The sequence below is a fragment of the Rosa rugosa genome, chromosome 2 (assembly GCF_958449725.1).
Source record: "Rosa rugosa chromosome 2, drRosRugo1.1, whole genome shotgun sequence".
NCBI classification, from domain to species: Eukaryota; Viridiplantae; Streptophyta; class Magnoliopsida; order Rosales; family Rosaceae; genus Rosa; species Rosa rugosa.
This window is the reverse complement of record NC_084821.1, coordinates 33,186,476-33,197,787: the sequence shown is the minus strand read 5'-3', so window position 1 is coordinate 33,197,787 and position 11,312 is coordinate 33,186,476. Positions and strand designations below refer to the sequence as shown.

General features: G+C 36.3%; 2 protein-coding genes across 4 annotated transcripts; one reads left to right on the top strand and one right to left on the bottom strand.

The window, feature by feature from the left end:
* Positions 1-980: 980 nt before the first annotated feature.
* LOC133733030 (protein CHLORORESPIRATORY REDUCTION 42, chloroplastic) lies at positions 981-2,155 on the top strand. The gene is made up of 2 exons (XM_062160636.1): positions 981-1,344; positions 1,463-2,155. Exons 1-2 carry the CDS (start codon positions 1,058-1,060, stop codon positions 1,563-1,565), a joined length of 390 nt encoding a protein of 129 aa, XP_062016620.1. The 5' UTR covers positions 981-1,057; the 3' UTR covers positions 1,566-2,155.
* A 1,791-nt stretch (positions 2,156-3,946) lies between these two features.
* LOC133732115 (uncharacterized protein At1g10890) lies at positions 3,947-9,675 on the bottom strand. Of its 3 annotated transcripts, none has more exons than XM_062159582.1 (5): positions 9,530-9,675; positions 9,169-9,364; positions 8,175-8,456; positions 4,730-4,949; positions 3,947-4,332 (listed from the first exon to the last, which is right to left on the bottom strand). In XM_062159582.1, exons 2-5 carry the CDS (start codon positions 9,321-9,323, stop codon positions 4,066-4,068), a joined length of 924 nt encoding a protein of 307 aa, XP_062015566.1. In that variant the 5' UTR covers positions 9,324-9,364; positions 9,530-9,675; the 3' UTR covers positions 3,947-4,065. The 3 variants fall into 3 exon arrangements, with proteins under 3 accessions (XP_062015566.1, XP_062015567.1, XP_062015568.1); XM_062159583.1 differs by having other exon boundaries at positions 9,169-9,336; positions 9,530-9,666; XM_062159584.1 differs by lacking the exons at positions 9,169-9,364; positions 9,530-9,675 and adding an exon at positions 8,580-9,013.
* Positions 9,676-11,312: the final 1,637 nt, after the last annotated feature.

Below are 11,312 nucleotides of genomic sequence, written 5' to 3'. Positions count from 1 at the left end.
GATTTGTCCTTTATCATGTGACTTCTAAGCCTTTTCCTTGAATAATGGGAGTCTCTAATGAGGGCTTCTTAATGAAAACTTTCAAATTAACTGTTCGAAGTGTTTGAATCTTTTATTTTATTTTATTTTTTGAGAAATATTTCAAATTTTAATTGAAATATTATTTAAGACACAAAAAAGTCTTCTAACTGATGATATAAAAGTCTTCATGAAGCTCTTATTTTTTAATTAAAGTCTCATCTTAATTTAATAATCTTTATAGTTATATCATTTAGCCCACGCACGGACAAAAAGAAAAAAAAAATGCAGCTGAAAATAATAATTATTACTATTATCTATTATTTTTTTTGGCTTAATAGCTAATTTGGTTTCATAGTGTCAATTTGTTACCTTAAGTTTTATTTCAGTCAATTTGCTACCCTAAGTAAGTTTGCTACTTTGAGCATCTCTAACAGTAAAAACTATTTTTTTAGTTAAATCATCTAAAAGTTAAATTTAGTTGGTAAGTTTCTAGTTTTGCTCCAGCAGTGTTAGCTAAACTAAAAAATTGAACGTGGAGTGTTTAGTTTTTTGTTATTTTCTCTTTTCTCCCTAGCTAAATTTAGCTAGAGATTTTAGCGAAAACCAAATTTGACTTTCACATAGCTATTTTGCTGGAGTGCTAAATTATCTCAAATTAGCCAAATTTTTAACTTTTTATGTTTTCAAAATTAACCAATTTCCAATTTACTATTCTTTTGTCATATCAATTTGTCCTTCATTTAAACATTGATGAATTTTGAAAATATAGGGTAGCAAATGGCGAATTTTGAAAATTTAGGAAAGCAACTTGGTTAATCTTGAAAGGCTAGAGTAGTAAATTTGACGGAAGGATAGCAAATTAGCTGAAATAAAATTTAAGATATCAGATTGACGCTAAAGTGAAACCTAGGGTAGTAAATAGGTATTTATGGCTTATTTTTTCTAGGCGAGACGACATATGCTTCAGACTTGAGAGAGACAAAGAGGCCACATATATGTTATCCCTTGTCCTAAACAAGACGCTACTTCTCCTATCATGGCATTATCTCTCTCTTCCACTACTGCATTTACATGTTCACAGCTTTATGACAACAAGTCAGGACTGCAGTTCACCAGCTTAAGCTCTCACAAACGTAACCCAAATGCTGTCAATGTCAAGTGTGAATCGACGGAGTCTGAGTTGCCTGCAAATGCAAAGAAATCCAAGCTTGCAATTGGGTCTCCTGTTATTGTGGTCGAGGCTCCGAGAATGATAAAAACCGCAGCATCAGTTCCATGCCTCAGGGTTAACTCTGGCTTAGTCAAGCCTGGTGATGTTGGAAGGTACGTTGTTTAATCTTCATTTTTGTATTTCCATCAACGATGTCTTGTTCATGGTATATATTGCATTGTCAAGTACCCAATTATAATATCCTCTAGTGTGTTTAATTACTTGGTGCAGAATTGTGTCAAGAAAGCCTAAGGATGTGTGGGCGGTACGTCTAACGATTGGCACTTACCTCATAGATGGGAAGTACTTCAAGCCCTTAGAGCTTGATCCTTGACCAATACATTCGGCTTCGACACGATAGAATCGTTCTCATTCTCAGTGATGATCACCCAGTTCCGCTGAAAGAATTTTTGAAAGACCACCTTTTCTATTAATTAATACCTGACAGTACATAATCTCTTTGTAATTCCCTTTTCTCATAATGTTATATTTTGGGTAGCAGCAAGGCTAGTGTGGCTTTTAATTCTGATATTCTGAGTTCTACTGCAAACGCCCTTGGTCCTAGAAGCAATCATAAGGGGAATCCGAAGCCGAATAGTAATGAATGTGTGCCTGTTCATTCGGTTTGTCCCTTCTAGCTCCAAATGCCCGTCAGCATCATCTTCTTTCTTGTAGTGTTGGAAAGCCTGATCAAACTCTCGTTGATACGGCTTTGCAGCTTGGCTGGGAGAATACAGGGCTTCACACACATATTTTCTGGATAGTCAGATTGAAAATTTTTCCGAGTCCATTATTTTTTTTCTTTTCAGAATTATCTGGTAATGTGGTGGTCTTTTTCCAATCTGGAAGAGACTTGTTAGGGTATTGTCACTTCAAAATCATATCATTTTGATAATTGGTTATTGAACCAAAGAATAGCTTAGATAGAGCTCCATTTTTCTTGTAGTGTTGGAAAGCCTGATCAAACTCTCGTTCATGCCCAACTTGCTAAGTCAGCTATTATATACTTAACTTAACGCTGCTTTGGTGAGAACATCTGCAAGCTGATCTTTTGACAGAAATCGAATCACATTCCCGTCCAGATTCTCTTTAATGAAGTGCCGGTCCACTTCCATGTGTTTAGTACGATCATTGTACTGGGTTGTGTGCAATCTCTACAGTTGCCTGATCATCCACTGCTAGGATAATGTCACCAGACATCGGTTTTTAGCCGATGTAAAACAAAAAATCGACCAATGTCTTTGTGTGTGTTGAGAAAGATCATGAAAAACCAACCAACGGTTAAAAACCGAAGTCCCAAATCAGTTTACCATCCTGCATCGATGCAAAAATGTTATAATGATCATTTTAATGTTTAACTATTGTCAAACTTTAGTGCTTAATGAAGTATAGGTCCAACAGAACAACTATACATTTTAACATCGTTACTCATTTCAGAACCAATATTTTATACTGTTTTACACATTGGTACCCAAGAACTTTTGCTTGTTGTTCATAAGCTTGACGCATATTTGCCACATATCCCACGATTTGAGATTCATTCTGCATACTTTAATATTGCATGAATCGATATAGTTACTTATAATAACATCAGTTCTTTTCCAAGAACGATGTCCATTATTATATAAAACATTGGAGGCAGAGAAGGAAGAAGAGGAGGGTTGAGGTTGGAGGTGGAGGAGGAGCTGAGGATCAGGGCCGGTCCTAAGAATTCAGAGACCTAGTGCGAAAAGTTTCAAATAATATTAAACATGAGACTATAACTCTCATCTTTTTGCCCTTTTCTTTTTGTTACATATGAAGTTCGTTAAAAGGGTTTGGAACCAATCCTAACTGGAAGGCTCAGCCCCACGATAACCATGGGTACAATGTAAAGAGTGGCTATCATGTTTTAAGAAGCTTGAGAAGTTCTACTGATCAGGCATCTACTTCTAGTACAGTAGCTGAAGGAGCTTTGGGAAAATATTGGAACCGCGTGTGGAACGATCATGTGCCACCAAAGGTGAGAATTTTTATCTGAGGTCTGCTACCGGAGACAGTTACACATACATGTTTTTAAAGATTGTAAGGTTGTTGAACTTTTCTGGGCTAATTGTTCTTTACATTTGTTGGCTGTGAATCACCCTGCTCCTACACTTAATGATGGGTACTAGACATAATGGATGAGCTGCCTGGTAAGCAACTTAACGTTTTATGGTTTGAGCGGAACAAGGTACTATGACAAAATGCATCTTTCAGTAATAGAGTGCAACGTGGTTACCGACTGTTGTTACATTTGAGCGCCACCTATTCATACTCCCCTTGCTTGTCTTGAGGATCACGAAGGTAAGCAAAGAATGCGTGTTAAACATTATTGTGGACCGATTAGCTAGTTTTCGATTTTGCTCCTCCGTTATAGGCCTTTCTATTGAAGCACCAGAGCTCTAAAAAGATCCGTCTTCTCGAAACTACCCAACTTAGAACTACCCAGTTCTGCGATCAAACTTTTTGACCCAGTTGCAATAGCCTAGGAATGGAAATTTCATCCAAGAGAGAGGAATAGAATATTTCATTCCTACAAAATGCAGAGTCGAAACCCTGAAAACTAAGACTCCAAACTCGAGTTCCTAAACTCCCAACTCAAGCTCTGAGCCGCCTGGTAACTCCTGGCCAAGCCACATACCAATACAAGACTGAAGTCTTTCTTTGTTGCTCTCACATAGGCTTAGAGGGAAGGACGCAAACAATTGAGAACTGATTACATTATAAACCAAAAACTGTTTTGATCAAATGTTCTCAGATTCTTAGTACACAAATGCAATCGGCTCTAAGGACATAAGTTCAATACAAATTGTCTATTTGGATCCAAGTGCAAATGACAATTTTGGCCGGGATTTGTTCTTACCCAACAGCTTCATTTGGTTAGACCGTTGTTCCTCCTCCTCTTGTTTCTTCCTTCGCATCGCCTCTTCCTTTTGTCTCTGGAGCTCTTCTAGCTCTCTGTACCGCTCCTCCTCCCTCCTCTGCTGCTCCAAAGCTTCCCTTCTTTGAGCTTCTTCTACCCTTCTCCGAGTCTCTTCAAGCATCCCTTCTAGCTCTTCTTTCTCTTTCTGGTCTTGTTCCTGTAAACCAAGAAACTATGTAACGTTCCTGTGGAAGTCATCAGTAGTATAACACCACAAACATAAGACACTCCATGCCTTCTTTCATTATGTCTCAATCCATCTCCAGTAGGCGTGCTTCCGTTCATGACAACCCCACAGCCCTTATGGAATTATAGATATTACCAGTTCTCATTTTTCATGATCTTAAACTTAAAGACATACTACAGTACATGCTCTTTTCTAGTTTGTCCCTTGCTTTGAACATCATTGGAACTTGAAACAAATCATCCTTTCCCAAACTAAAAAGGCAATGATGAATTTAATCATCACAATAGAGAGAGTACATCATGATCAGACATTAATGTGCCTCCATACCAAGATAAAAAGGGATGACACGTGTTTAGCAGTCATTTACCTCCTTATGTCTAGCCTCAATAATAGCTGCTTCCTTTTCCTTCTCAAGTTGAGCCGCAACTTCATTTAGAAGCTTCTTTCGTCCCTCCTCCATCCGCGTCTGTATTTCTACTTTAATCTCCTCAGAATTCAAGCTCTCCTCAACTTTCCGCTGAATTGCTTCTTCCACTCTTTTTGAGGTCTCTTCTTCTATGAGCTTCAATTCTGCTTCATGTTGTCGCCTGTGTAAAGGAAAATATGTTAAGCAATAAAGTGGCCTATCAAGAAGGGAACTGCTGCTTTCTTTTTTCCGAATGTTTTGAATCCAGACTGCGATGGAAATTGAACATCAATCACCATACACACTACTTTTTTTCCTCCCCCTCTCTCTCGTGATTTTCCGAGTACAATATATGCCAAACTAACCTTCATGAGGACAATGGCACTACGTTATGCTTAAGCTATTAAGGCATACCTCTAATGTATTCTGATCCAAACAAATGAGTTCAAAACTGGTGAATAGTAGATAAAGGATGCACCCATTTTGATCATCAAATATAACAAGCTGAACTATAGCAGTATCATCCTTCAGAAAAGCCTGTAGAGGAGAATGTCAAGTAACCTGTTGCATTTTTAATACTAATCATTGAAATACTTCAAATTTGAACTGAATTTATTAGACATCAAAAGACTATTGCTTTGTATATAATGCAAAAGTTTAGTGCTTCTCGAGTATCATATGCACCAAAGCAATGATGAGACGGTTGGGCACATATTTACAAGATAGAATCAGAAGTTCAACCACTTTCTTTTCTTTATTTTTTGTGTCCTTTTTTGGTATAGCAGGAACCTCAACAGTAATGAAGAACTATGATTGGAACACGGAAGCGAACTCAAGCCCATAGATAAGGAATTGGCAGTCTAGTGAGTCATGCAGTCAAAACAGAGGTTAACCTGGATCAACTGAACTTGCAACCAAAACTTTAATCAACCTAGCTGTTGCATATGTAAGTTTCTAAGGTTATGCCACAAGAGGTACTTCTCTGTAGGAGGTACTTCTCTTAAAGATCTCCACATCATTTGGGTCTACCAAATTGTAATTGTTCAGCAAGTTAACTGATTAGTGTGCTTCCCCAATACTACAGAAATGAAACTGTGCACAAACATCAGAGAGTGTCCTACTGAAGCACAAGTCTAAACAAACAATATCCGCTATAACCAATGATTGGTGATACCGAGAAAATATCAGTCTTCCAACATATCAACTACCATTAGACATGAGGACAGACCATAATATGTCTAGTTTATTGCATCAGTTCTTAATAAACCACCCAATTCCCTACACATCTTATTAATCAATTTTACATCCCTATCATACAAAACAGCCTCAGCCCAGTTGTAACACCAATCTCCTTATAATTTGTGAAGGAGAGTTACATTCTGCTCAACCCACCCCAGATACTCCTAAAAAGAAGCTCGACAACAATGTTCACTCAGATGATTTTTTCCCGAATTTTTATAGTAAACAACATTACATTCAGAAAAGAGAGAATGGAGAAAATAGAGGGTGATATATCCAAAAAGCTGCAAAAGTCTACTGTGGAAGACAACAAACATTATTCCAAACTTCTGAAAAAACTGAAGCTCATAAAAAAGGAACTATCCCTAATTCAGGAAGCCAAAGCCATAAAAAAAGCCCAAAATTCCCGAAATTTCCCCCTCATCTCCTAAAAACTCTTCTGTTTATTAGCATGATGGACCCATATAATGTCCATCACAGCATATCTTCCTAGCCACCACTACTCTCATATCTTTGAAAATTTTTGCCTTTCACACAGCCCCACAAGTGATAGGAATCTGCAAACTCTTAAATTTTTTTTTTTCTGTGGAAAAGAAACAAGTTATTTCTAAATATAAAGAGAGAAAACACAATAGTGAACAAGAAATCCATTTACACAAATAAACATCTTCAAAACTATAGGAAACAAGGCTAAGAACACAAGTCAATCGCCTAGAACAAGAAAAACTTTGTGCACGGCCAACTTCCAGTCCCTAACAATTGGAGTGTCATAACTCAACACAGCCTCTCAACAATCTTATCAAAAGGAATAATAAAACGGGTCAATACATACTTATCTATGGCTTTAGATTTATAAAAAATAACCTAACAAGTGTTAGATTGGGAATGACTTATGCATTTGGAATCAGCTGCATACATTCAAATCATTGACTTCTAAAATCAAACATACAATTATAGTTGGTGAACTCTGTAACAAATTTATGACTTCCCAATCCTGTAGATGGAAAAACCTTTTTAAATAAGAACCAATTCTGTCAAAGGATTAAAATACTTGTCTACTTTCACTGATACACCTTTTGCTGTCCAACTATGGGGTTACCAAGCCCTATGACTCCTATCATGCACATGTCCTTTCACAATGTAAAATAAATGGTCAAAGATTTGACTGCTACTACTCACGCAAAAGATTTCCCTAAACCCTAATCTAAAACTTTGCACCCATCAGTAACAAAAATTATGCCAATTAAAAAAAAAAAAAAAGTAAGTAAAGCCACATTTCAGGTAAATTACAAATTATATAAATAATCTCCAGACTTAAATCCATTACTGTATATGCCAGTCTGCATCACAATGCCTACCAGTTATTAAAGCACAGTTAACAACATATTTTGATAACCACATTAGACAAAAGTCATTGCTTTAGTTTAAAAACTGCATTCAATTTTTTTAATAGGAAAGAAAATCTTTTGTGATAAGAAACAAAATTTCATTAAGAAAAAGTAAAAAGCAAAGACAAAAATTGATTATCCAATCAACAGATAAGAAAACATTCACGAAATAAGTTAGTTGATGAAAAAATAAACAGAAAGGACTAACAAACAGGCTCCAGAGCTCATTTTTCATTAAATTGGATTGCAAGCCCTGCATCCCCGAATACGTAGAAATTTGGTTCAAGTGTTGCAGGTTTAGATTTTTGGTTTCCACTCCATGTTAGTAAAGCTAACATTCTTAGACATTAAAACATGTTATGTGCAAATCAAACTGTCAAACAGTAGCAGTCCTAAATTTCATTCTTAAAAAGTGTTGACATCTAAAACGCGAATTTGAAGAGGGACATCTACCACAAAGTTGGGCCTCTAGGGTAGACAAAATTCAACTACGTATTCAAGCTTCTTCTTCTAGAATCGTGATACCATATATCATTTCAATCAACCAAACAAGATAGGAAGCAATTAAAAAATCCAAACCTAATACTACACCTTCAAGCAAACCATTCAGCAGAAATCAATATGCATAACTTAGAAGAGAACTATTAACAACGTGAAATTACAACTCCACATAACCTTAGGAATTATTAAACTGTAGTCTACTCTAAAAATGAAACTGACAAAAGGTCATATGAAATCTTTATATGGAAAAACAGAATGATGTCAAGTAATTGATATACCTTTTCTTCTGTTCTTCCTCTTCCTTTCTTAATTTTTCACTTGCATTTTTCTTCTCCAATGATCCGAGACTTGAAGTAGGAGTTTTGTGAACAGGAGACAATGAAGAGCTCCTACTTCTCTGCCTCTTATAACGTTTCAAAATTGGAGAGCGACTTTTCCGACGTTTTGGAGTTGGAGAGCGACTTTTACGACGCCTTGGAGTTGGAGAACGACTTTTACGACGTCTTGGGGTTGGAGAGCGACTTTTACGACGTCTTGGAGTTGGAGAGCGACTTTTGCGTCTGTATAGTAACAAATTATGTTATTGAGCAACAGGCATTAAAGTTGCAAATGACTACAAAAACATTTAACCTATCAATCCAGTCCACCATGCAGCACAAAATATTAGAAACATGTACAGTTACCTCATACATTGTTAAGAATAACCTTTGTGTGCTCCATCTTTTATCACATGAAGAAGCAAATGTCACAATCGAGCAACAAAAGGACACGCAATGGCGCCCATCACCTGCTCACTTCCCATATGACGGGGGAAGAAACTGAGTTCTCTTAAAGTCCTATGAATTGCATACATCTTTATATCGCTCTGACAACACTAAATTTTACTCCATACGAGACATGTTATTCAATTATTTAAAAAGAATCGTCATAATGGATTTTGCGGAAAGCTTATGTTCATGAATGTTTGATCGAAATTGAGGCATCCGTCAGGTTTTATAACAAGATGAGCAATTGTTTGACATTAGCATGACAGCAACCAAGGCTAAAGTGTAGAAAACCAGAGAGGTAGTTGAAGAGATGATCGGAAAAAAAAAAAAAAAAAGTCAGAGGAGCAAATGTGAAAAAGCATACCAACGTAGGCAATTTCCTGTCCACTTGAAGGTGTAAAACAAAAGAGATCAACATTATGCAAATCCAAAGCGCACGAGCTCCTCGAATGAGTTTAAGAAGAATTAGAAGGAAGGAAGGAAGGAATATATTTAACGGGATCACCTGCTATGAGAATATGAGGAGGAATAGGGAGAGCGGCTGCTTCTGTCCCTTCGGCTTCTCTTGCTGTACCTATGGCCCACCGCCGGAGACGGGGAACGCCTCCTCCTATTGCGAGACGGCGACCGTGATTCTGAGCGCGCCAAATCACGAGGCATCTCCTTTTTAACCCTAACAAGTAACAACACCAGTTTTCCCCCTATCAAAACCAATTAGCACCAATCAATTTTCAAAAGCAACAATCAATAACAGAAGAGCTTTTGGGGATAGCAGTTAACCGTATGAATGTTTTAGGGTTTTCAGAGGTTTAGCATATGGTTTGATTTTTCAGCCAATAGAATTGTAGATGTTGAGAAAGGCAAACCTGAGATTAAGATCGGTCAAGCCTGCTTCGAGGACAACCGATGGCAGAGCTCGGCAATGACGATGGATGGCTCGGCAGAAAACGTTTTCTCTCTGCTGTATGTATTTATTCCTTTTTTTTTTTTTTTTCAGATTTCTCTACTTATTTATTCAAACCAAAATTCTTATCTCTGTTAGAGCAAGTTCACCCGTTGGTCACCAGGTCACCTATTATTCACTACTACTTTTTAGTGTTTATTTCCACTATCTGGATCACGGGTAACGTTCATTTTTTAGGGAATTGAAATCAGAAATCTCGCCCTCTAATTTCCTCAAATTTTCTTCTGCATCATTTGCAGATTCCACGGGATAGGTATATGAAATCCACCAATATATACATATATATTTTAGGGGGGAGGACTGTGATATCCACTAATTTACTAAGTTTGTTTTGTGGGCCTTGCTGTTGCAGACCTTATTTGTTTTGGTAGTGTGAAATATAGTTATTATATTTTTATGAGACTTTAGTTTATTTTTGTACGGTCAGTTTTAAGGTTAATTAGTTATTTTAGTAAAAGGAAAATAGGAATTTTAAACTAGTTGTTACAAAGAGGTTGTGTTTACTTAGAAATCTGAAATAAACTGAACTTATGAGTTTTGAGAGAGAAGAAAAGTCTTTTGGACGTGTTTAAAGTGGGAAAAGAAGAGGGAACAACATCTGTGTGCAAGGATAGAGAAAGGAGAAAATAGGTTAGGATGCGCTGACTAGAGAATTAACCACAGAGGCTTGAGACGAAGTGTCAAGTCTAAGATCAGGTGTTTTTGTTACAATTTCAACTAGATATTTTTTCTTAAATGATTATGGTTGTTTCAATATTCGAAATTAGACTCGTGGTTTATTTTGGCATTGATTTCACAGAAAAATATTAAGAATTGAATTTATGGTGATTTTTCAAAGTTGACACAGAGGAAATAGATTTTTTGCTGACAGAAATTAGGAACGTGTTAGAGTCATTGTTTGAAGAGCCAAGTGATTTGTGTTAGTCTTAAAATTTTTCTGGAACATTTGTCTTTGTGTCTACTTCCTGGGATAAAATTAGTTTTATGAATTTATCATTTGAATTTATTTTTATAAAATTCGTTAACCATCTGAACCTAGCTGTTTAGGTGGAGAGGCTTATTTTCAGTTTTGTTTTGAAGACAACTTTTGGGGTTCGGGAAAAACTGATTTCGCACCCGAATTTTTACTGTATGCTAAATATTGAGTCTTAAATAGATTTACCAAATTTCAAAACTTTTTAGTTCATACTGAATCCTGTGGAATTTTTGGAAGAGTCATTGTTGGTGAAGGTCTTGTTTCCTAGCAGCAATAGAGGTCGGCTTTGGAATATTATTTGGACAAGTTTTAAGTATTATTTGTAAGAATATTTGGACTATATCCTAAGTTCACATTCAGTTCAACAACTTGTTATTATTTGCAGAATAAGCAATTAGAGAATCATTAAGGGGGGTGTATTGTATATGGAATTAGTGGAACTTTTAAAGAAATCTATGGAATTTAAAAGTCTGGTTGTATTCAATATAGACTTTTAACAGTCCATGAAAGTCTTGAGGTATTCAATTAGGATTTTTAAAGACTTCATGAATTCCACCAAAATCTAGGGGTATTCAATTAGGACTTTTAAAAATGAATAAAAGTACAGAGGTATTCAAAATATCATTCATACTTATGGAATTAGAAAATTATGGATAATCATGGACTTTGCAGTGTTAACTATACATACCAAACTCCAATAATTTTCCAG

Excerpts from the sequence above, each read along its gene's own strand:
- LOC133732115 (XM_062159582.1), bottom strand. The coding sequence starts at position 9,323 with ATGCCTCGTGATTTGGCGCGCTCAGAATCACGGTCGCCGTCTCGCAAT. Across the intron at positions 8,457-9,168 it reads TCCTCATATTCTCATAGCAG|ACGCAAAAGTCGCTCTCCAA; the intron begins GTGATCCCGTTA and ends GTTACTATACAG. Across the intron at positions 4,333-4,729 it reads TTGAGGCTAGACATAAGGAG|GAACAAGACCAGAAAGAGAA; the intron begins GTAAATGACTGC and ends CTTGGTTTACAG.
- LOC133733030 (XM_062160636.1), top strand. The coding sequence starts at position 1,058 with ATGGCATTATCTCTCTCTTCCACTACTGCATTTACATGTTCACAGCTT. Across the intron at positions 1,345-1,462 it reads AAGCCTGGTGATGTTGGAAG|AATTGTGTCAAGAAAGCCTA; the intron begins GTACGTTGTTTA and ends TACTTGGTGCAG.